This window comes from Bipolaris victoriae (genome assembly GCF_000527765.1).
Source record: "Bipolaris victoriae FI3 unplaced genomic scaffold scaffold_60, whole genome shotgun sequence".
Lineage (NCBI taxonomy): Eukaryota > Fungi > Ascomycota > Dothideomycetes > Pleosporales > Pleosporaceae > Bipolaris > Bipolaris victoriae.
The window spans coordinates 58,123-81,421 of record NW_014575332.1 but is presented as its reverse complement, the minus strand read 5'-3'; the positions used below and the strand labels follow the sequence as shown (position 1 = coordinate 81,421).

Below are 23,299 nucleotides of genomic sequence, written 5' to 3'. Positions count from 1 at the left end.
CTATCGCGTCTTATCGTAATAATCCAAAACAATCTATTCGTGCTCTCGCAAAAGCTTTTGATGTACCACAATCTACACTACACACACGCATCCATGGTATCCAACCACGATCAGAAACAGCCTCTGTCAACCGCAAGCTATCACCTATTAAAGAACAGTCTCTTATACAGTGAATTCTAGACCTTGACCGACGTGGTTTTCCGCCCCATATTATTGACGTACGACGGATAGCAGACGCTCTACTCGCTGCGCGCGGCTAAGATCTACCTCTAGCACCTATTGGCAAGAAATAGGTGTCGCGCTTTATCCAGAGCCAGCCAGAGCTTCAGATAAAATGGACTAGACGATTACATAGTTAGCGTGCCTCCTATGAGGATCCTATCGCGATTATAGCCTAGTTTAAGCTAGTAGAGGAGACGCGCCAGACGTACGGCGTTCTAGATCAAGACATCTATAACTTTAATAAGACTGGATTCGCGATGGGCGTTGCTAGCACGTCAAAAGTCGTGACTAGCTCTGATAGAGTTGGTAGAGCAGTCGTTGTACAGCCAGGCAATCGCGAGTGGGTAACAGCTATCGAGTGCGTCAACGCGTCTGGCTGGTGTCTTCTACCGTTCATGATACTATCTGGTAAGGTCCACCAGAGTAGCTGGTACCGCGACCTCCCACAAGACTGGACTGTCGCAGTATCAGACAATGGCTGGACGACTGATCAGCTTGGTGTAGAGTGGGTGAAGCACTTCAATTAGCATACAGCTGCTCGTACAGCTGGAGTCTATCGGCTGCTTATTCTAGACGGCCACAGTAGCCACGCCACGCCAGAGTTTGATCAGTACTGCGCTAAGAACAAGATTATCACTCTCTGTATGCCGCCTCATACGTCGCACCTCCTCCAGCCTCTAGATGTAAGCTGCTACTCTCCTCTTAAGCGCGCATACGGACGCGAGGTTAAGGAGCTCGCCCGCTATAGGGTCTACTATGTTGATAAGATAGACTTCCTTACAGCCTATACACGGATCCGGCCGATAGTTTTTATACAGCAGAACATCCAGGCAGGCTTTCAAGCAACAGGGCTTGTCCCTCCTTATCCAGATCGCGTACTATCGTCGCTCACCGTAGCTAGAACACCGTCTCCGCTACAGATAACCACAGACAATAACGCCGCTGCGCAGACAGAGACGCCACATACAGTAGCAGAGCTTCAGCAGCAGGTACGCTATCTCCAAGAGCGGCTACGCCGGAAATCCGAGAGCCCAACAAGCGTTGCGATACGCCAGCTTGCTAAAAGCGCTCAGCTTGCAATGCAATCAGCGACAATACTTATAGAGGAGAATAAGAAGCTACGTGCAGAAGTCCAGCGTCAACGGCAAAAGCAGAGTCAGCAGCGTCAATATATTGCTTCTGGTGGGGTACTCCAGGTACAGCGGGCTCAGCAGCTTGCTGTAGAGGCAGAGAGGATGGTCATGGAGGCCAGCCAGAGCCAGGCTGGTGAGCGACGTCAGCGCGCGCCGCCGACGTGTACAAAGTGCCACATTCAAGGGCATACTCGGACTTCATGCAGAGCTATCTAAAGAATTATACCTCTTAATTTTATTTTATTTTATTACGTTATTGTGGCTCAATTGCACAGAGAGTCGCGTCAAGCTTGGTGGGGTGCCCAGCTTACTGATCTGCCCAGCTTACTGATCCCGCACGTTATAGGGATGATATACATGGCTTTGGTACTTACAAGTAGATCAAACTTGAACTAGCAACCCATGCACTATACTACGAAGATTGGCACCAGCAACAAGGCGGACATGCGGACCGTATGGTATGTACAATTTCCAACACGCAGACATGTCTTTAGAGCCTTGCTAATTGTTCATCATACAGAGTGGCATTTCTAGCTGTAGGAGAAACTACAGCCAGCATCGTATAAACCACCCGATCAAAGTATATACACCGAAACCCTCCCTTCCTCCGTCTCCCTTCCTACATAAGGAATTTACAAGCAAGTCCCCGGGATCGAAGCCGTAGCATTCCTAATGGAACCCTGGAAGAAGCCTCCCCCAGCACACTGCACCGCCTTGAAGAACGCCTTGGCCACAGCATCCGCACCCTTTGCATTCGTATGCGTATGGTCTCCAGCCACAAACAACGCATCCGTGCCCGCCTTGCCGAGCCCCTTGTACATATTCGCCGTATACTTTCCATGATCCACAAACATGGCATTGCTCCCCAACGCCTTTGCCACATCCCTCGCATACCCCACAAACCGTCCTCCATCCGTATACTGAAAGCTACCCGTCTCCCACGGATTATTCGGCGTCTGCGAACTTACAATTACCTTGGCTCCCTTTGCAATAAACTTCTTGCCCGCCTCCGTCAAGTACCAATTGTACGTTCGCACCTGGACTTTTTGGCCGTTGTAGGTGGAATTGCAGATTTCGTTTCCGGTACCCGGGCATACGGAGCGCCCGTTGTCGGAGCTGCCGAGACCCCCGCCGTCGTTGTGCCCGAATTCCATGGTTACGATGTCGCCGGGTTTGAGCAGGTTGGCGATTTCGTCGAAGCGGCCTTCGACGGTGTAGGAACGGGAGGAGCGGCCGCCGATGGCTTTGTTGACAGAGGGGATGGTTAGGCTGTAGGATGTGAAGGCGCCCCAGCCTATTTGTCTTGGGGTTAGGGATATGTTATGGGATGGAGGAAGGGAGAGGAAAAGACGTACCGGTTATGACGTTGTTTCCGTTCGCCATTGTCGAGTCGCCGGCGAAATACGCAGTTGGGGCGAGACTGTCGAGCGTGTTGCTTGGAGCGGCTGCGACGGTTGCGACGAGCGCGAGGGTGGAGATGAGAGTTGGTGTGTACATTTTTTCCCTTTTTCTTCCTTTTCTACTAATATCCCTTCCTTGATTGTTTTTCTCTTTCTCTTCAGAACCCTCAGGTATGTACAGTCGAAGGCTACCCAAGGAAAAAAAAACGGCTGCGTGCTACTACGGGAACGGGGTCGTTTTATATATACATATCCATACGTGCACCTCAACACCCCCTCTCATCTAATATATACTGTACCTGTGAAACAGCGCAAGGATGGACGTAGCGCCACCGCTTCCCGCCCATCGTCTCTCCAATTCTTCCGTGCAAATGACCGACGGTCTGGTATCGACCTAGTCACGTATATTAACCATCGGCCGCCACACACCCATACCTAACCTCCACACGGTCCCCTCCTGCTTACATCGGTTACCCACCGGAGAATCACTCTAGGTCTGAAACGCACCCAGCGAGTGTGCTAAGCTTTTTTTACTTAAACTCTTTTTCCGCTCTTGTAGTGCCACCCATGTCCCACTTGTTGCAATTCCACCGCTAGGAAGGCTGCGACGGGAGCGAGGTTGGCAAGGGATAACTAGGCCCCGCCGCTTATCACTGGGGGAATTCTCCGAGGGTATGGACAAGTTGCGTGGTATTGCGGCATTACTACCGACCCTGAGAATGTTGCGGGCCGTGCGAGTGCGGCTCAGCTGAGATTCTTCTCTTGTATGGTCCTGCATTGGGGATTTGTTACATCGTTGCATGTTGCACTGTTTGAATACTTCGTTGATTGTTTTGCGACTGATGGTTGCATTGCGGAGATACTTTGCCCTTTTGCCCGTCTCGCTTGCGCTAGTGTATGGCGGGGCATCTCCACCCGAGGGATGGCACAATCCACTTTATGTATATATGTGTATGCATTTCGATTTGCTGGATGTTTCTTGTGCTTGGAAACATGTGGTCATGCTTTGCTTGTGCGGGGAAATGGTCGGATTTGGAGGGATTTGCGAGGGAAACGAAATAGTACCGGTAAGGTTAAGGGTGTTTCGCATGGCTTTGTTCGGTAGTGAGACAGGTGTGATTGTAACAAGGGATAGGGAGCTATATTCGGTTGTTTCGCCGCTAAGTTGTTGCTGTTGTTGCGCTGTAGTAAACTTTAATGCAGCCGCTGAGCGTTGGACGGGTGGGTAGGGTGACAGGCAGGCCTGATGTTCATCAGTGCGCTTTTGAGTTTCTACGAGGGGCATGTCACTGCTAGGGACATCTCGCTTGCGAGCCACCAAGTCTGAGCTGACTCTGCTTACCTATATTCTTAGGACCCTGGGATTTTTGTTTATCGTCTTCGGTACACTGTCTTACATGTTTATGCAGTAGAACTGGAAAGCGGTGAAAGCTGCAAAATGAACGAGAAGAACGGTAAATTGAGAAGTTGAGCGAGCCCCGATCAGCTAACAGCTATTCAGGGGTTACGAGTATTGTGTGATTATATGTTGTATCTTGGCTGACTGGTGTATAAACAGTGACCAACTGCTAGACAACTGTTTAAGGTGATTGACACGTAGCTATAGTCTGATCAGATATTGAAGTGACTGACGTGAGAACATGTCAGATTGACCAACTCGAATCAATGCTTATGGAATACGGTAAGGCGATAAATAGGTACCCTGTATCTCGTCCCAAGAAAAGCACCATCTCCGAGTAACATCAATTCATTTGATATACCCCCCTAGTTCTTTGGTGCGTCTGTCGTACTTTGAGGTCTCAAGAAGAATGCCTCTCGATAATATCTTGCTTCTTCAATGCTTTCCAAAATATCTTGTCGAGCTTCATGCAGCATCTTTTTTCTTGGAATCTTCGCCAGTGTCTCTTTCGGGGCCCATCTGCGTGCAGCTTCCTTGATGCTACTAACATCCAGAATTCGGTAGTGGAGGTGATTGACTATAATGTGATACGGCTGCTTAACAAGAAAACTCTTATCGGCATGCACAGAGTTTCCCGCGAGGAGAGCTGTCCGACGCTCAGGTACATATTTCTTGATGTAGCTGAGTAGACCCTCAGCAGCTTCTTCCGCAGTGGTGGTAGAGTCAATGCAGGCCTGCGTCAGCCCTGAATCCCCGTGATGGCTGGTACACCATTCTCCCATACGGTCAAGCTGCTCCTTGTCGTGATGAATGATTGCTTCAAAGCCTGTGTCATCCAAGATATTAAGGTCCGTATCAGTGACAAATGCGGCAAATGACATGATGGTGTCATTGTCTGTGTCCAGACCGGTCATCTAGCGGAGTCAATAAAAATGATTCGAAAATCTCATCGTAAGCATACCTCACAGTCTATCCAGACCAGAGGAGCTTTCGATACTGAAGCCATTGCGACGTGTGCGTGTGCGCTTGAGACGGTTGATGGAGGGGGAAGTAATAGAATGAACAAATTGGAATAGTGGCTTGGCACAGTTAATGGGCAGTCGCGTCGCGTGCACGGTGGCCGTTAGCGCGTCGCTCCTGCGCTCTACCTGTTGTCCCGCCATTCAAACACGCCCGCAAACCCATCCCATACCCAATTCCTTCTCTTCGCTTGTTTACTCACGTACTTAATCGTTGTAATATATCATGCCGCGAGCAGCCAAGAAGACGGGCGCTGCCCTCTTGGCAGAATTGCGGGCCAATCGTGCCGCTGGCAAGACGCGCATGTCCACATATGAGGTTGCCGAAGAAGAGCAATTATACGACGAGGTCGACGAAGAGGGGTACAAGAAGATTGTTCGGGGTAGATTGGATGAGGACGACTTTGTGGTTGGCGACGAGGGCGAGGGATATGTCGATGACGGCAGAGAAGAGTGGGACGATGATCAGGGTCGATACCGCTATGCTGGGACTGAGAGCGAGGGAGAAGACGACCGACCCGCCAAGGGGAAAGCAGGTATACTTTGACACACGCCGGCTTTCTTGCAGAACTAACACGCAGTAGCCAAGCGTAAACGTGAAGAGGATGAAGAAAAGCGGAAGAAGATTGACAATGGCATCAGCAAGTACTTCAGCGCAAAGAATGCTGCCATGGCACCAAAATCCAAGGTAAAACACCCATGTACATTGTATACCTTTTCGAGGACTGACATCCCCAGCCTGTTGCTACTGCCGCAGACAAAGACTTTATGGATGATCTGCTGGGTGAAATAGATACGAACCCTACCCTTACCTCTACGATCCGAACACGACCCATCAAAACCGAAGCAAGGCGCAAAACTCGCGTATTGTCACCTCCGATATCTGAGAGTCGCCCAGCAGCGACGAAGCGACGGACGAATGACTCGGACAGTCACATACCGGGTACATCGCCAGCAGAGGCTGCAGAGGCAGATGATGACGGCCTTCCAATATTCGACGATGACATTCCTATGAGCGACCCTCCACTGCAATCATCCCCCGTCGCAAAGGCTGTCGAGCGGAGAACGCAGCCTGGGGTCAAGATCGAGGAAGAAGAAGAAGATCTCATGGAGATCTCCGAGCCTACAGGTCAGCTTGGTGCCCCTGTTGCCAGTGTCAACATGGCCGGCCGGCGGCCGATAGCAAAGATCAAGCAGGAAGACATTCCTACTCCTGCTGGCTCTTCGCCTGCTAAGCCTTCTGCAACGAACATCGATGCTTCTTCTTGGAATGACGTCACAAGTAACCTCAATGTTATGAGCAGTCCTGCTCCACAGACTGCAGGAGCCGGCAAATTGCAGCCACAGGATGCTCTAGAAGATGATGGTAGCTTGCGCATGTTCTGGATTGACTACACTGAGTTGAATGGCAGCTTGTGCTTGTTCGGCAAAGTCAAAGACCGCAAGTCAGGCAACTATGTCAGTTGCTTCCTGAAAGTCGACAACATCCTACGAAAGCTGTATTTCTTGCCTCGGGAATACCGTCAAGTCAGAGGGGTGACTACTGATGAAGAGGTTGGGCTGAGTGACGTTTCAGACGAGGTGGATTCGATTATGAGCAAGCATCGGGTGAACCTACACAAGATCAAACCATGCACAAGAAAGTACGCTTTCGAGTTGGCTGACATCCCTAAAGAGGCGGATTACCTCAAACTTCTTTACGGCTACGATAAGATGCCCCTGTCTACTGACTTAACAGGAGAGACATTCTCACACGTCTTTGGAACCAACACATCCCTTTTTGAGCAGTTCGTTCTGTGGAAGAACATCATGGGACCATGCTGGCTAAAGATTGATGCGCCAGACTTCGGCCCAGTTGCGAATGCTTCCTGGTGCAAGCTCGAAGCTCAAGTTGTCAAACCCAACAACATTACGGTCTTGAGTGCTTCGGACAACCTCGATGCGCCTCCCATGACACTCATGAGTCTTTCCCTTCGAACCACGTTCAATGCCAAGGATAACAAGCAGGAGATCCTTATGGCCAGCGCTATGATCTACGACAGCTTCTCGTTGACCGACACCACGCCCGTGGACCAGATGCAATGCAAAAGCTTCACCATCATGCGACCGAACGGACCTGCTTTCCCCATTGGCTTTCAGGGTGAAGTCGAGAAGATTAAGGGCAACATGTACCTGAAGAAGACTGAGCAAGAACTTCTTAGTCTTTTGATGGCCATGTTCCAACGGCACGACCCCGATGTCCTTGTTGGTCACCGTTTGGATGATGTGGATTACAGTGTCCTGCTCAATCGTCTGCGCGAGAAGAAAACACCAGGATGGCACCGCATTGGGCGCCTCAAGAGGAGTGACTGGCCCAAGACCATGGGTAAAGGTGGAGGCAGCTTCTTTGCTGAGAAGCAGTTAGCTTCTGGCCGCTTGCTGTGTGATTTGGCCAATGACATGGGAAAGTCTCTTATGCCTAAGTGCCAATCGTGGAGTCTGGAAGAGATGTGTCAGCTTGGTCTCAACAAGAAACGTGAAGAGCTCGACAACGAGGCCGCTCTGAAGACTTGGGCAACAACAAAAGATGGTCTTCTGAACTATGTGAAGCACTGCCAGGCTGATGCCTACTTCATCGCTGCCATAGCGATCAAGGTGCAGATGCTTCCCCTCTCCAAGGTCCTCACCAACTTGGCTGGTAATTCTTGGGCTCGAACACTAAGTGGAACTCGCGCCGAACGCAACGAGTACATTTTGCTCCACGAATTTTACAGAAACAAGTATATCTGCCCGGACAAGCAGTGGGGCAAGAACAAAGTCAAGGTAGAGGACGAGGCTGCCGAGGGAGAAGAAGGTGCAGACGCCAAGAAGAAGGACAAGTTCAAAGGTGGTCTCGTCTTCGAGCCTGAAAAAGGTCTGTATGACAAGTTCATCCTGGTCATGGACTTCAACTCCCTTTACCCCAGTATTATTCAGGAGTACAACATTTGCTTCACGACAGTTGAGCGGTCTGATATCTCGGAAGATGATGACAAGGTACCCGAAGTTCCTTCAGATCAAGATCAAGGTATCTTACCGCGCCTTATTGCTACGCTTGTCTCTCGGCGTCGGGAGGTGAAGAAGCTTATGAAGGCCAAGGATGCCACTCCGGACCAGCTGGCCACTTGGGATATCAAGCAAATGGCCCTGAAGCTCACCGCCAACTCTATGTACGGATGTTTGGGTTACACCAAGTCTCGTTTCTACGCCCGGCCGCTTGCAATGCTCACCACATACAAAGGTCGAGAGATTTTGCGAAAGACCAAGGAAATGGCTGAGGAGAAGGCGCTTCGAGTCATTTACGGTGATACCGACTCTGTAATGATCAATACCAATGTCGACAACATCCAGGATGCGATCAAACTGGGTAATGAGTTCAAGAAAGAGATCAACGACAGTTACAGGCTATTGGAGATTGACATCGACAACGTCTTCCGCCGAATTTTGCTACATGCAAAGAAGAAGTATGCTGCTATCAACATGGTGCCTGTGGATGGCAAGTACATCGAGAAACTGGAAGTTAAGGGTCTCGACATGAGGCGCAGAGAATACTGCGCTCTCTCCAAGGAAACATCGACGTGAGCTTTAGTAGTCATCATTGATTTCTGTGCATAGCTAACAGATCATAGGGAGCTACTCAACTTCCTTCTTAGTGGTGAGGACCCTGAAGTAGTTGTCGAGAAGATTCACAATCACCTCCGAGAGCTCAGCAAGCAAATGCGCGAGTATGCTATTCCGGCTCGGAAGTATACCATCTACACCCAGCTCGGAAAGAACCCGAAGGAGTATCCCAACGGCAACTCCATGCCCTCGGTGCAAGTTGCTTTGCGCCTCATGGCCAAGGGTAAACACGTCAAGGCAAAGGATGTCATGAGCTTTATCATTACCGGAGAGTCTTCTGGATCTGCTGAGAATGCAGCCAAAAACGCCTACCCGGTCGATGAAGTCCTGAAGCCTGACAGCGGACTGAAACCAGATATCGACTACTACCTCCACAAACAGATTCTGCCGCCGGTGGAGCGTCTTTGCGCGCCCATTAGCGGAACAAACATCACGCTTCTTGCTGCCTGTCTTGGACTTGATACCTCTAAATATCGTGTCAGCACGGTTTCTGGGGGCGCGCAACAAGAGACTGAGATTCACCCTCTGGAGTCACAGATCCCAGACTCGGTACGCTTCCAATCCTGCTCGCCACTTTGGCTACGTTGTCGGACATGTACAACTGTCTTCCCTTTCCAGGGACTTTCCCCGACTTCACCAACTACAGCGTCGTTACAAACAATCTCACACCGTGGAGTTCAGTGCCCTGCTGAAGGTTGCGGTATGACCTTGCAAAACATCAGTGTCGTAGCACAGCTGGAGTCTGCAATTCGCCAGGTCGTTGCCTCTTACTACGCGGGATACGTACTCTGCGATGATCCACAATGTTCAAATCGCACACGCAGTATCTCCGTTTATGGACACCGCTGCTTGGGTCCCAAGGGTCTCGCTCGCGACTGCTTGGGCAAGATGACGTACGAGATCAAAGAACGCGACGTGTGGAATCAGCTTCTGTACTATCAGTCTCTGTTCGACGTTGATCGTGCGGGCAAGATGGATGGTGGCATCAAATCAGAAGATATGGAGAGAAGAGAGAAGATCAAAGTGTTGGCGGAAGTTAACAGGGAAAGATTTGATACGCTGAAGAGTGTTGTTGAGAAATGGTTGGAAAAGAATGGAAGGCAATGGGTACAGATGGATAGCTTGTTTTCCTTTGTGCCCAAGGCATGATGAACAGGTTTGATGTATGCTTGGGATACCAACAGCTGTTTTCATAAGTATTATAGATGATGAGGTTTGCATACGGTAGGATGTCAGCATGTCACGATTTCGCTCAGTTGCATAGTGTAGCACTTTTTTGAATCAACGAATTCTGCAATCATGTCGTTCAAATCTTTTTGCTTTCTTGATCTGGGTGTATGTGCACATGTCTGGGGATAATGATATTAAAAATTATGTGGCTCGTTTATTGTTGACGAGTAAATACTGTCCAAGCGAGCCTCTCCCTCAAGAATAATTGCCTTTATACAGTAGCGATGCCTCTGGGAACAGCATCATTGCACGAGACAGTCCTACCCCCGCTTTTCAAAGCCATTTGACAAGCCTCGTGGAAGATGGTGATGAAGCGGTGGATGTCGTGGAAGGAGTTGTACAGTGGTGCTGGCGCAACCCTCAGCACGTCAGGCTTGCGTTCGTCCACTACTACACCGCGTTCCTCAATGTAGTGCTGAACCTTGTCCAATAAACCTGGGTTGAGAAGCACGCTGAGTTGTGCGCCGCGCTCCATGGGATTCGCAGGTGTGATAATCTTGTACGGTGGTTCGCCATTTGGATACTTGAGTAGCCGGGCCTCGAGGTACGCGGTCAGCCTGAGACTGCGTTCTCGTAGAGCTTCCATGTCAGTGAGCGCGAAGACGTCTAAACTCGCCATTACGGAGGTCATGTCGAGTGCGCTTGGGTTGCTGAGTTGGAAGCCGCTAGCGCCGGTGATAGGGACGAATTGGTTGTCCATGCGAAATCTGCTGCTCTTGTCGCTTCCCCACCAGCCACTCAAGCGCGGGCGGTATGATAGTTGAGCGCTATTTTCTGATGCGTTGCCTGTGCCGTTTGTTCGGGGTGTGGGGGTTCTTTCTACCTTGCCGTGTCTCTCGTGGACGAAAAGTCCGCCAATGGTGCCTGGGCCGCCATTCATGTATTTGTAGTTACACCACGCTGCAAAGTCAACGTTCCAGTCGTGTAGCTTCAATGGTACATTTCCTATTGCATGCGCCAAGTCCCAGCCTACTGTTATGCCCAATGATCGACAGTGACGCGTTATCAGCTCGATGTCGAAGAATTGACCGGAGTAGAATTGGATGCCGGGTAGAAGAACGAGGGCAGTACTTGGGGCGTGGTGTGAAATCACGGAGAGGATGTGCTCGTTCGAGAGGTAGGGCGACGAGGGAGATGGTGGATCGATGGTGATCAAAGCGGAGGGATCAAGGTTGTGGTGTGCGATTTGCGAGAGAGCAGCATACTATCGGGTTGTCAGTCATTGGTGCATACTGAATTGTGATTGAGTACCATACATGGTCGCTAGGGAATGCCTTGCCCTCGATAATGATCTTCCATCTGTCCTTGGTCGGACGGTAAAAACTAGCCATCAAAAGGTGCAGGTTCGCAGTCAATGTCTCCATGACGACGACTTCACTGGGATGCGCCCCGACAATTTTTGCTGCCTGGTTTTTGACTGCATCGTCAATGTGTAGCCATGGCGGAAGGCCTCCTTCGTAATTGGTAAAATGTCCAAAGACGCCCTTTGAAGCCCAAGTGTCAAGATAACGATTGATATATTCTTTTGTTCTTCGCGGTTGAAGCCCAAGAGAGTTTCCGCAAAAGTATATGGATTCCTCGTTGTCGTCCGATCGCATACTTGCATTTTTTTCTTTCCGCTGGAATCCATAATTGCGGTTCCTCAGATCGCCCTTGGTGGGTATGACGAACTCATTCCTCAGCTTACTCAATCCGTCCTTTTCATCTTCGCGTCGCGCAAACTGTTCGGCGCGAAGTTCGGGTTCCGGTATCGCTAGGTAAGGGTTGTGACCGTAAGGCATTGTCGCGAGGGACAAAGAAGGCAGCGTCAGCGCTATGCTGAGTCACGGTGCATGAGGTACCAAGGTTACAGATCAGAGCGTCTGCTGAATGGGATTATTTAAGTAAGCATCAGGCGCGATAAGTAAATAGCTCGAACGGGTAGGGCTGTAACAACCCGGTGGCTCACCCGATGGATGGTGGCGGTGGCACAAGGTGGGGGTAGTTTCATGACTAAGCGGTCCAGAACCGCGAGGCAGTAATCAGCGTTGATTGGTGCTGGGAATTGTGACATCCCTAGGTATGACCTCAGATCTTCGATCTCTCCACCTCGGGCATCTTCTCGGACTACTTCGGTATCGCAACAATGGCATCTCCATCTACCATGTGTGTATCATGCTGGCGCGCAGCGAGACGGACTATTACACCAAAAGTAACTGCACCCACAACAGTCCTATCACAATCTGTGAGGCCGCATAGCAGAATCGCGGCCTCGCGCGCCACTCCGCAGTCGCTATATCTCGACTTCCTTACACCTTCCGCCCTACCATGCAAAGCCTCAAGACGTATCCCAGCACACAATTCAGCATTTATCCAGCCACCAAGCATATCACGACGAGCTCTCGCCACATCATCTGATGCCTCGACCGCAAAGCCTGCCCATGTAATCCAGAATCCACGAGCTGACGACTCGGGCAACCCAATGTTGATTTCCATTGCACCACGTGCATCGAACCGCCTTTATAAGATATCAACAGGCGATAACAATCCAAACCTTGCGCTGCGCGTGACAATTGAGAGCGGTGGCTGCCATGGTTTCCAATATCTTATGGACCTAACGGACTTATCCAAGAATCCACCTACCGAGGAAGATACTGTATTCGAAGGGGAGAAGGGAGAGAAGGTTGTCATCGATGAGTCCAGCCTGGAATTGCTGAATGGGAGCACAGTGGATTACACAATGGAATTGATAGGCAGCCAGTTCAAGATAACAGGCATACCGGGGGCAACGAGTAGTTGTGGCTGTGGGACGAGCTTTGATATTAAGATATGAACACATGGGGGAAGGTTTCTTCTGTTACGCGCTTCGGCCGAACATTTAGCTGATCATGGCCAGTTTCCATTGTTATTACCATTAGTGGGCAGACGAGCAGCTGTGTACAAGCTTTTGTTCTATAACCACTCGCAGCTTTCCCTGGTTACCCTTCAAAGTACGGCCGTCAAGCCCTATCTCAACTCCCCTGTTCTCAGACCCTCTCAACAATTGTGCACGCTTGACGATCTTTTGGGCCGCTCTGACGGCTGGAGCTTAAATTGAAACATGCTGTGACCCCTTTCTTTTGTTTTTATTGAGCGATTAATCTGAGTTTTGACCCTTGTATCCAAGCTCGGTGTCTCCACTCTCACATGATATGGGTTTCTGGCCCGTTTTCTATTCGTGCACCAAAACTCGGAACACTTCGCCGGCTCAAGCTAATGCAGATCGACACGGGTTTTATATCCATGCGCAATCAGCACGAGGAGCAGATGTCAGTCAGAAGTGCGCGTTCAGTATCAGAACCTCAGAATCATGTGCACTACCACACGTTACTACAAAACTGAGTATTACGAAAAGGGTTGTGAACCACGAAAGCAACGACGTAATAACAAAAGAAACCCTGGTTCTAAGAGATATTCTCCGCCAACTGGTGCTTGTGCAAGGGGCAAGTCCTTCAGCATGGAAACAATGGTTTACTCGGCCACTTTGGCGTGGAGTTGGTAGGCTGAGAGGCATTCACGGCCCTCTGATATTCAAAAAGGAAGCCATGAAAAATTGGCTGATTTTCAGATGAACTCAGATCTTCGGTTGCGCATTGGCTCCTGGGAACCCTAAACTTTCCGGAGAGTGAGTACTTATAATGATTCCGGAAGCATTTAGCCGCACTGTCGAGCGAACCTGCTCTTCAGATGTATACACAGTGGGCCAACCCCAGAGCAATTCATCATTACGTTGACACAAAGTATGAACAGTATGATGACCAGTTTTGCTATATTCATTATTCATTGTGAAATCCTAATTCCGCTGAGCATCGGACTTAAACTGGATGCAGGTATTGAGCGCATGCAGGTTGCGGACTCGAAAAGTAATGTACCGACCGGCAGGGTGCATATTGCATACGGGAAGGGGTGGTACGGGCCGGGTCCTGTAGCTTAACGGACAGCAGCGTCCTAAACCCCTTCTCGAATGTTCACAGCCTAGCTACGTGTATACAATTTAGATCTACACCAGGAATTTCTTTTTCATGATTTGAGGAGAAGATATCTCGTTGAATATTTTCGGTAACTTATCACAACTACCTGGCTAGAGACAATGACACATGCGCGCCGCTGAGTCACCAGTAAATGCTGACAATGGTTCCAATATCAAGATCAGCATACGCATTTGTCTTGATAATACGTTAGTAAAAGGCCTTGAGTGCGCAGGACCTGTCAGCCACGTAGCAGGATGAACTTGCGTATGAAACCGGCCTGGGATCATACGATTCCCCGCACCAGTAATTGCGAGCGAACCATACCGACGGGTACTACCATGGCGTTGGAACCACATTTGAAAACGCCCCATGGGGTTCATCTGATGCAATCAACATGCTACGTCTACCTACCCACACTTGCGTCTTTCTGGAACACTGCGGGTGCACCAGCAACTCTAAGCGAACGCTCGAGGCAACGCAATCACTAACAATAACAGTTCGCCATTAGAAGGATATAACATCTTACTGTCAAATCGTTGGCTCCAGTCTCTGCTCTCATCTGCAGAGTATAGAACTATAAAGGAAACTGCCTTTGCAGCTCCTCATCAACCAGCATGGCTCATGCCAAGTTAAATGTGAGCTGGATGCTGGCCAAGGATGCTATTGAGCGACGTGCATCAAAACGAAACCCTCGCTTACTACGCAATAAGGCTAGTGAGTCTAGGAAAGAAAGAAAAAAGCATACAAATCGATGCTGCCACAAAAGCCAAATATCCGTATTGCGTTAGCGTTCATTACTAGGCAGCGCCCCTGAGCGCACAGGAGCATGCGTAGCCACGAGGTATCAAATCCTGATTGGAGTAGTCGACAATGATATCTGTGCAGTAGCCTAGCTGCTAGGATATAAAAAAAGCAGGTTTCTGCCGCCCAGACGTGGAGCTGACGTTGCCAGCTTGGAAAGAGATGGGGTTCTGTCACGTTGGTGTGGCGGACAAGCCACCCACCAGCTGAAGTTTTGCTATTTCGTAAACGACCCAACGGCCGAACGGGCCCGATGGGCATCTTATACTTTGTTGCTCTGGGTGATGAGAGTAGGAAAACACGCAGAGAAGGGAAGTGTTGTCTATAAGGAAGGCGTCTTCGCACTTATGGTGTTGACCCGCAACATTGTTTTCAAAGTATCGCCCTCTTCTGGCAATTAGACTTGTTTTCTTATTTTTCGATTTAGTAATCTTTTCTTGATAGAGTATCACGCAATTTCTTGTATAAAGAACTCAGACGGTTCTTCAGTCTCCAACTTGATTTCGAACCGCACACCATCTCATCTAAACTACCCATCATCCACCAACATGGATCTCGGCTCATGGGATGGCATCTCCACCATGTCTATTGTTTTTGTTTCAATTGGTGGCGTGATAGCCGTTCTCAGCCTCATAATTCTCGCCGCTACCCTCATGGACATTCCAAACCGCAGGAGGCGACAAGACGATAAGGGAACGTTTTCCTCAGAAGAGATGGAAAGGGACAGCATAGATTTCGAACTCTTGGAGAAGGATATTATCGAGGTTACTGTGACAAGGATGCCGAGCACATCGCAGAGCAACCCATCTCAAAGCATATATGCTCCACGAATGCCGTCAATCCCAGGTCAGTCTGAAACATGCTTAAAATTGGCACCACTACAGCTGACTTGATAGTGTGCGAGTGGTTTACAAGGGATCGATCCGCCACGAAACCGTTGTAATCGATCTGACTGCCTGCGTCTCTACATCCGATATCAATGGTCTCACACGGTGTCACTTGGGCACCTCGCCATGGTTACTGTCAGACGGAGTTAGCACGATTCCTAACAGCGAAGTTACTATTTTGTTCCACATTCGACCGGACTCCACGGTCAGCGCTTCGATACCCTATCGTGGCTTGGAGATCGGAGTTAGGTGTTATGGCCGATATGTAGTACAATTTCGCTTATGGATCCGCATACATCGCTTCCATCTATTGTTATTCGTCCAAAAGTCAGTCGAGTTACATAAGCACAATCCGATCCCGGTTTTAATTTCTTGCTGCCTTGTGGCTATGCGCGCGTTCTTCATCCGCGGCACACCACATGCGTGTACCAAGCCCCATTCGGGAACATTGAGGCAACATACTTTACATCAGTCAGCCTCTTTGATGACTAGTTACATGATCAATCGTGTGCTAAAACCCAAAAGCTCTTACATCAGCAGTAATACGTCTGCCTCAAAGCCACCATTGCGGAACATGCTTCCGCCTTAGCATACGCGCTATTCTGGTTATCCCCTTGAGCCATTACCAATTCTCCTAATATCGTCAGCAAACGCCCTGCCTCTTAGGAGCGAGGGTTGATGTTAGGCAATCTACATGTTAGGCAAGAAGCGCTTGATTTGGGTCTAGTACTTGTTCGCTCCGCGCGATGGTACTACTGAGTTCCGCTAAATCCGTTGGCACCGTTGACAAAGGTATCCACAATCGAATCCAACCGCGTGTCGTGGAAGTGCGATGTGGCGCGGTTACATTTCTTCTGCATGTCAATCAGTGGGGAACTATGTTCGGCACGTATAAAGGTCGTTGGGAAATCTCTCATACGCAGCCCAGATCACCCGTGCGTTAATTGTACTTGACATCCTCCTCCAGAATATCGTTTTTTGCTCTCCACAGATTTCCCCACTTCTCAATTTCCTCAATATGGCTGCTTTTACTCCATACAGCGAGCAACCCTCGCTACACACTCACGCGCCCTACCGCGCAGCTTCCCTCACACAGCCTGCCAATCTTCGCCAGGCACTGAAAGATGCACAGGCCGATGCAAGCAAGAGTCTCATGGGCATTGCACAGGGTATTCCCAGCACGTTTGTGACCAAGCTTATTGCAAGCACGAAGCCAGATTTCATCTGGATGGATGTTGAGCATGGCATGTTTGATCGGTTGACATTGCACGAGTAAGCTTTTTAGCAGATGATGAATGAGAAGCAATTTGCTAATAAAGGAACGAAAGTTGTATACACGCTGCACAGCACCACTCTGAAGGAAAATCAATGGTCATTTGCCGTGTACCCAAACGCGATGAAATCAGTCTCACTACTGCACTCGATGCTGGCTGCGCTGGTATCGTGATTCCCCACGTCGAGTCTGCAGATGAAGTCCGGCAGTTCATCAAGGAGATGTACTTTGGTGGTTAGTTTCTCCTCTCTCAACACTTTCTTCATCCCTTGCCTTATCGCCCTAACCCCCACCATTTCTTTTTCTCAAGAGTAGCCATGATAACACGATTCTCAAACAGACGGAAAAGGCCACCGCTCATTCTCCCCATGGACCTTCACCCCTGGCCTAACCAAATCCCTGTACCCAAATGACCCTTACAACGTCCAAACTGCAAACAACCACGTTTGTCTCATCCCACAAATCGAATCGCTCAAGGGCCTTGAGAATGCCGAGGAGATTGCTGCCGTACCAGGCATTTCCGGACTCATGTTTGGTCCGGGCGATTTTATGATCGATGCTGGAATGGATATCAACACTGTATTGGCTGGCCAACCTGAACCCAAATTTCTTGAGGCCATGGCCAAGTTCAATGCTGTTGCTGCGAAGAATGATTTGCCGATCTTCGGGTACGAAATCTTCCTTTCCCTGCTTCATTTCTTCTTAAGTGTACTATGTTTGGCTAACATTCCGTGTCTTTACAGTGGTGTCATGAGCCTAGAGCAACTACCTATGGCTATTCAAACCGGCATGCGCGCTATCGCTGTCCAGTTCGACGTTTGGGGCACGACGAGGCTGATGGCGAATTCGTTGGAGCAAGGATGGAAGGCTGCAAAGGAGTTTGAGGGAAACCCCAGGCCGGGTTTTTCAAATGGAACAAGCAAGAAGGCCGGTGAGAATGGGGAGAATAGGGAGAACGGAGCGAATGGACATTAGATGCTGGCTGCTACCGTCTTTCCTTCATAGAGTTTAGAGATGGTTATAGACATAATGTATTTTCCACTTTGAAGCTGTATGCGAAAGACGATGCAATATTGTGCTGGTGCACCATAATCCTGAACTTCATCTCGAATACCTATTGTAGCTATGTACATGCAGTACCTCTGGAGCAACTATCTCTTTATCCTGTACGAATTAGTATTATATGTAACTAAGCGATATACTAGGCATGGATACTTACGAACTGTCGTTGTTAGATTACTAAGGACCGAAATCTCGCTCCTACTTCGGCCGTAATTCCACGTTTGCATGTCACGATGCACCTGTCAAAACATATCCAAGGATCCACCGCGGCGATCCTGTTTACTCAATGCACTGCCAAAATGAACCTAAGGATCAATCGAGGCAATCTTATGTACCAAAACTTTTCCTTCATAGCTGTCAATTTATGGATGCTTTCATTACAACTTGCAAACTAAATTGGAATCATCTCAACTACGGCTGACTCCGTCTTTTCGTGCTTCGTCACTGACACAATCTTCAGCCCAGCCTGCGCAGCAAGCTCATAAAACGCTTTCTCGCTACGCACCTTGCCGTCAATATTCAAACTGAACATGTCGACAGTGCTAGTGTAGACACTTGGATCTTCGAGACGTAAGTACTCTGCAATGAGTACGCGCGAGTCGTCCGCACAGGCTGTGCGTATGTTCTTCAAGATCTGAAGAACTTCGAATTCGGACCAGTCGTTCAAATCCCGCCGTATGTAGTACACAAGTGCGCCTAGAAGCGTCAGTTGTTTTGATTCCCAACACGGAGGTTACATCTCGAGAAGAGGGAAGACCTCGGTTTCATACCTTTAACCGGTTGTTCTTCAAAGATGCTGTGTCCGATCTTTTTTACTGGGCCCAAAACGGTAGAATCTTTATGCTCTTCTACAGCCTCAGCAATAACATGCGGCTGATCCTGCAAAACACATCTAGCTGCAGGAATCGCTGGCGACTCCTCCAAAATCACCTTCAATGCTTGGCCCTTGCCTCCAGCGATATCAACGATGAGCTCCCTATCAGCATTTCCCGCTGCATAAGCGCTCACCCAGCTAAAATCATATACTCCTGTGATAGAGATACCGCTATCAATAGCCATGGCGCCATTCATCTTGGTCTCTAACCCCGGGATCGCCATCATGATCTCGTACGCCGTCTTATCAGGCATGCCCATCTCAAACCCACCCGGCGAGCGATTTGACCTAGGCGGTTCAGCGAGCCCATTCGCTGCGAAGTAGCCAGGCCACTGTGTTGTTGGTCCCATGAAGAAGTCGAAGAGGTACGTGTAGAATTGCCCAATACGGGCGTCTGTGAAAGCCTTTGATGTTGGTGTATGAGCCACATGGCCGGGTGCTGGTGATCTTAGCACGTCGATTGAGATGAGGAAAGCCGTGAAACGCTCAATGAGGTTATACTCAATACCCAGCTGTTCCGCAAGGTCCTCAAGCGATATTCCTTCCTCTGGGATTGCGTCGAAGATACTATGCTCGACAAAGACATGCATTATACCCAGCTCGACCATGGAGGCAAAATACTTGCCGGTTGGCGTCTCCGCTAGGGAGAATTGGGCAACCATATTGAATTACTGAATATATGAAACTGAAATGAAAAGTAATGAACAGTTTCAATAATTCACAACTGAGTGATGATGTTAAATAAGTCTACAAAGCCAAGGATCTATATACAACAAGCTATAATAGTGCTCTAATACAGGAGTACAGGTCAGTTTTGCTGAGCTTACTACTAGAATCTGACGAGTGACTACACGTCTGCAGGTGAGCGCACCCATCATTATAGGGGATTCACTGGGTTCCCTTGCATTGTTAAACACATAACGGAATGCGAGTCGGTGTCCGATGCTGGGAGGGGACCCACAATTCTAGCACATGTAAGATCCCTAGTACTATCCAGCACTAGTCTCGGATATTAAATGCCAGTAAGTAAAATACCTAGTGGTGATTTTCAAAAGAGTGGGGTAGCTGATTCGGTATTTATACCGTAGTACACGTTCATATCAGCGCTTCATGTCTAGTACGCGACCACTGAGCCACCAGTAATAGCACTTGTCCTTCCAAACCCTTCCCTAACAAACTCCTGAACCCAATTCGGAAACCCCTTCAGCCATGAGATGGGTGCCGCAGGACTTGGAATAAAGAGCTGAGTACCATGTCTGCTAAGAATCTGCTTCACAATAACCTCTGCTACCTCCTCCGGCCCCAATATGCTCTCAAGAAGCTTTGGGTCTTGGACACTCTTCAATATTGGCTCCTTGATCAACGGCGTGCGCACTCAACTAGGATGCACAATCAAAGTCTTGACACCAGACGCGTGATACTAGATCTTCAACTCGCTCGTAAGGCCCTCGTGGAATGAAAGTGCTGCAGTCTTAGTCGCTACTTAGTCTGCATTGGCCGAGTTCGTTAGGAACGAGTCGACGCTCGCCACCGTCGCGATGTGGCCTTTGTTCTTCGCCACCATGTCTGGCATGAACTGCTGAACTAGTCGCCAATGCGAGAGGATTTTCGTGTTGAAGTGCGTCTTGTGTGTCGAGCACTGCTACAGCCTTTCCGATTCCACTGCATCCTCCGATAACGACTGCAATTTCAGAGTTCCAGCTCCAGCCATGACCTGCACATATCTGCCAGTTGTTTGTAGCTCATGAGTTTAGAGTAGGATTGATCTTCCTGATGACACCAACTGTAGCTAGAAAACCCAATATGCGTATGGGAGTGTGTAGGTTTGTTGATATGTGAGAAAAATGTTGATTCCAGGGCGCTTCTCCGCATACATTCCGGTGTGTATAACAGCAAGCCGAGAATTAGACCGGTGGCTATTGGTTCAAACACATGTTTGATGATAAGGGCCGGCCCTCTGAAAGGAGGTCCTAAATTTGCAGTCATATGTTTGTTGGTAGTCTACCTACACGAGACAAATGATCACCGAGGCATTGAATGCGTCAAAACTTGAAGCGCGAGTGTTACGAGGTGAGGTATTCCGATGTAAATGGCACCCTGCTTGAACCACTAGACTGTATCTGTCATGTGATCTTGGAAAGATCCGAAAATGCTTCAAGGTAATCCCCGATTGGGTCGTGAATTGGGGGCTTTAGATTTACTAGTACGTATGAGCCGGGGATTTCTTAGTGGGGCCCTGCTATATATGTACCTAACTACTATATGAACATAGCGGCTTCAAGGATCTACTGATCGTAATGGACCGGAGATCAGTATATATCATTAGGCTATAAGTCGGAGAAATTGATCAGGGTGCTTACGAAAACGATTCAGGCGTTCCAACCTAGCAAATTCGGGTATGGGACTTCCTAGGACTCACAGCTGCTAACAAAGTTAGTAAAATCGTAAGATACTCCACCGATGAATCGTACAACGCATCCCGGAGGTTCAGTTCAATCCATTCAAGATGTCCTTTTGGGAGCAAGTCTACAGCCGCCTCATTTTTCAAAGTGGCGTAGGTTTTGTATACCGCCAACTATTCATGCACCCGCCTCCGATTGCAGCAGGAGTCAAACTCGACGGCCAGGCAGCCATTATCACCGGCTTAAACACCGGTCTAGGACTTGAGGCGGCACGCCAGCTCCTCCAGCTGGACCTCACTCGTCTCATCTTAGCCATCCGGTTAGAAGCCAAAGGTAACCTCGCAGCAGAGGCTCTTCGTAATGAGTTTCCATACGCCCGAGTCGAGGTTTGGATCCTAGATATGGAGGATCCCGAGTCCATCTCCGCCTTTGCTACAAGATGCCAGGCGCTGTGTAGGCTTGATATCGCTATTCTCAACGTCGGGGTGCAGAACAAGGACCGTGTCATTTCTCCCAAGACAGGAAAAGAGCAGACTTTCCAAGTAAACTACCTCTCAACAATCATGCTGGCTGTACTTCTTCTGCCGATACTGAAAGCCAAAGGGGGACTGGCTGGCAAGCCGGCTAGGCTCACAGTAGTGACATCTACAACTGCATATTTCGCGGATTTCGACCACGAGGAAGCAATTTTACCGCAGTTTAACGAAAAGTACCATGTGACCAAGTGGTATGCGCGTGAAAAGTTGCTCCAAATGATTCTCGTGAGACGACTCGCGGCGCTAGTTGACTCTGATAAGGTTATCATTAACACGGCCTGTCCGGGGCTAGTTAGAAGTACGGAAATATGGCGGACCTTGCATACAAGCTCTTCATTCAATCTTATTCTCCCAGCGTACTTTACTCTCTTTAGTAGAAGTCTGCAAGAGGGTGCTAGTACGTATGTTCATGCAGTGGTGATTGCAGATCGAGAAAGCCATGGAGGCTTCTTGAGTGACTGGGGAGTGCGCCCGTAAGTACACACGAAGATAAAGTCTAGCCATATCATCATTTGCTGACAGTGTGTTAGATTTTCGGTTGTCATGTATTCAGAGCGTGGCGAGAAGTTGATCAAGAAAGTTCTGAGCGAAAGTAAAGAGATACTAGGAGCTATAAATGTCCCAAAAGCCTTGATATACGATCCATAGTAAACAGTTTATACCGATCGAGTTCTCGCACAGTCTCTGCCTACATTCTTCAGATGTATATATATCAGCCCGAACTCAACTTCTCTGGTCTGAGAATAAATCTAACACTCAAAGGGGGATGCACACATGTAGCTCGCACGCGCTGGTCATGCCATGAGGTCAACCAGATGTACAGCGCTAAAGCAAGAGTTTTGTACCAACATGGGTAATGATGGGCAAGGGCCCTCAGTCAGCAGAGCCGAACGAAAAAAAAAGGGAAATGCCCTCTTCTGCACCAACTATTCTTCGCGGTGTTCCTCAACGATCAAGCATGCTGTTGTATCAGCACACTTGAATCCAGTAGCTCCAGAATCAACTGGAGACTTCAGCGAAGCTGGATTAGCCGTACGACACGAGATATCTGTAAAGTCATGTGGCAGGATTACCAAAGATTCTTAAGACTAGGCGTTGGATGCTTTGGACTGTTCCGGCAAGTTGAGAGAGCGTATTTGAAGCGCAAACTGTAATTGTCAAGTATGCCGGAAGTTCATTACCGGCTAGAGTATGTGTCAAGGAGAAAGCTGACAGACTTTAGGCGTAACTTAGTAATGTGCTGCGACCTAAGCATACATATAATAAAGACAGGGATGCAGGGGGTGGAAGGGCGACTGATGGCGCGTGATGACTACATCGTAGTGCTGAGCCGCGCGCAACGTAATCTGATTCTTTTTGCACGCCAATCAACGCGCGGTGACGAATGATCAGGTCATTCCTCCCGGGTAAAACGGGCTTCGCAAGAAATTCCA

The 23,299-nt window shown here is 49.0% G+C and overlaps 12 protein-coding genes across 12 annotated transcripts; 6 read left to right on the top strand and 6 right to left on the bottom strand.

The window, feature by feature from the left end:
- Nucleotides 1-1,987: 1,987 nt before the first annotated feature.
- COCVIDRAFT_103253 (carbohydrate esterase family 12 protein) lies at nucleotides 1,988-2,852 on the bottom strand (the record flags this gene model as incomplete). Its single annotated transcript, XM_014699573.1, has 2 exons — nucleotides 1,988-2,649; nucleotides 2,711-2,852. 2 exons carry the CDS (start codon nucleotides 2,850-2,852, stop codon nucleotides 1,988-1,990), a joined length of 804 nt encoding a protein of 267 aa, XP_014555059.1.
- A 182-nt stretch (nucleotides 2,853-3,034) lies between these two features.
- COCVIDRAFT_103377 (hypothetical protein) lies at nucleotides 3,035-3,184 on the bottom strand (the record flags this gene model as incomplete). Its single annotated transcript, XM_014699572.1, has 1 exon — nucleotides 3,035-3,184. A coding segment is annotated over one exon (150 nt), but the record flags the coding sequence as incomplete, so codon positions are not given.
- Nucleotides 3,185-3,245: 61 nt separating this feature from the next.
- On the bottom strand, nucleotides 3,246-3,557 carry COCVIDRAFT_17330 (hypothetical protein; the record flags this gene model as incomplete). The annotated part of the gene is made up of 1 exon (XM_014699543.1): nucleotides 3,246-3,557. The coding sequence occupies one exon, from the start codon at nucleotides 3,555-3,557 to the stop codon at nucleotides 3,246-3,248; it is 312 nt and encodes a 103-aa protein (XP_014555029.1).
- Nucleotides 3,558-10,253: 6,696 nt separating this feature from the next.
- COCVIDRAFT_103374 (hypothetical protein) lies at nucleotides 10,254-11,823 on the bottom strand (the record flags this gene model as incomplete). Its single annotated transcript, XM_014699571.1, has 2 exons — nucleotides 10,254-11,246; nucleotides 11,299-11,823. The coding sequence occupies 2 exons, from the start codon at nucleotides 11,821-11,823 to the stop codon at nucleotides 10,254-10,256; spliced, it is 1,518 nt and encodes a 505-aa protein (XP_014555057.1).
- Nucleotides 11,824-12,167: 344 nt separating this feature from the next.
- On the top strand, nucleotides 12,168-12,854 carry COCVIDRAFT_39116 (hypothetical protein; the record flags this gene model as incomplete). Its single annotated transcript, XM_014699570.1, has 1 exon — nucleotides 12,168-12,854. One exon carries the CDS (start codon nucleotides 12,168-12,170, stop codon nucleotides 12,852-12,854), a length of 687 nt encoding a protein of 228 aa, XP_014555056.1.
- Nucleotides 12,855-12,957: 103 nt separating this feature from the next.
- COCVIDRAFT_103449 (hypothetical protein) lies at nucleotides 12,958-13,113 on the top strand (the record flags this gene model as incomplete). The annotated part of the gene is made up of 1 exon (XM_014699569.1): nucleotides 12,958-13,113. A coding segment is annotated over one exon (156 nt), but the record flags the coding sequence as incomplete, so codon positions are not given.
- A 689-nt stretch (nucleotides 13,114-13,802) lies between these two features.
- On the top strand, nucleotides 13,803-13,994 carry COCVIDRAFT_103331 (hypothetical protein; the record flags this gene model as incomplete). The annotated part of the gene is made up of 1 exon (XM_014699568.1): nucleotides 13,803-13,994. The coding sequence occupies one exon, from the start codon at nucleotides 13,803-13,805 to the stop codon at nucleotides 13,992-13,994; it is 192 nt and encodes a 63-aa protein (XP_014555054.1).
- Nucleotides 13,995-15,380: 1,386 nt separating this feature from the next.
- COCVIDRAFT_27964 (hypothetical protein) lies at nucleotides 15,381-15,775 on the top strand (the record flags this gene model as incomplete). Its single annotated transcript, XM_014699567.1, has 2 exons — nucleotides 15,381-15,678; nucleotides 15,729-15,775. The coding sequence occupies 2 exons, from the start codon at nucleotides 15,381-15,383 to the stop codon at nucleotides 15,773-15,775; spliced, it is 345 nt and encodes a 114-aa protein (XP_014555053.1).
- A 962-nt stretch (nucleotides 15,776-16,737) lies between these two features.
- On the top strand, nucleotides 16,738-17,967 carry COCVIDRAFT_27963 (hypothetical protein; the record flags this gene model as incomplete). The annotated part of the gene is made up of 4 exons (XM_014699566.1): nucleotides 16,738-16,991; nucleotides 17,048-17,226; nucleotides 17,333-17,660; nucleotides 17,736-17,967. 4 exons carry the CDS (start codon nucleotides 16,738-16,740, stop codon nucleotides 17,965-17,967), a joined length of 993 nt encoding a protein of 330 aa, XP_014555052.1.
- Nucleotides 17,968-18,445: 478 nt separating this feature from the next.
- COCVIDRAFT_17324 (hypothetical protein) lies at nucleotides 18,446-19,590 on the bottom strand (the record flags this gene model as incomplete). The annotated part of the gene is made up of 2 exons (XM_014699542.1): nucleotides 18,446-18,750; nucleotides 18,825-19,590. 2 exons carry the CDS (start codon nucleotides 19,588-19,590, stop codon nucleotides 18,446-18,448), a joined length of 1,071 nt encoding a protein of 356 aa, XP_014555028.1.
- An 810-nt stretch (nucleotides 19,591-20,400) lies between these two features.
- On the bottom strand, nucleotides 20,401-20,914 carry COCVIDRAFT_17323 (hypothetical protein; the record flags this gene model as incomplete). The annotated part of the gene is made up of 2 exons (XM_014699541.1): nucleotides 20,401-20,642; nucleotides 20,803-20,914. The coding sequence occupies 2 exons, from the start codon at nucleotides 20,912-20,914 to the stop codon at nucleotides 20,401-20,403; spliced, it is 354 nt and encodes a 117-aa protein (XP_014555027.1).
- Nucleotides 20,915-21,434: 520 nt separating this feature from the next.
- On the top strand, nucleotides 21,435-22,514 carry COCVIDRAFT_103420 (hypothetical protein; the record flags this gene model as incomplete). Its single annotated transcript, XM_014699565.1, has 2 exons — nucleotides 21,435-22,339; nucleotides 22,397-22,514. The coding sequence occupies 2 exons, from the start codon at nucleotides 21,435-21,437 to the stop codon at nucleotides 22,512-22,514; spliced, it is 1,023 nt and encodes a 340-aa protein (XP_014555051.1).
- Nucleotides 22,515-23,299: the final 785 nt, after the last annotated feature.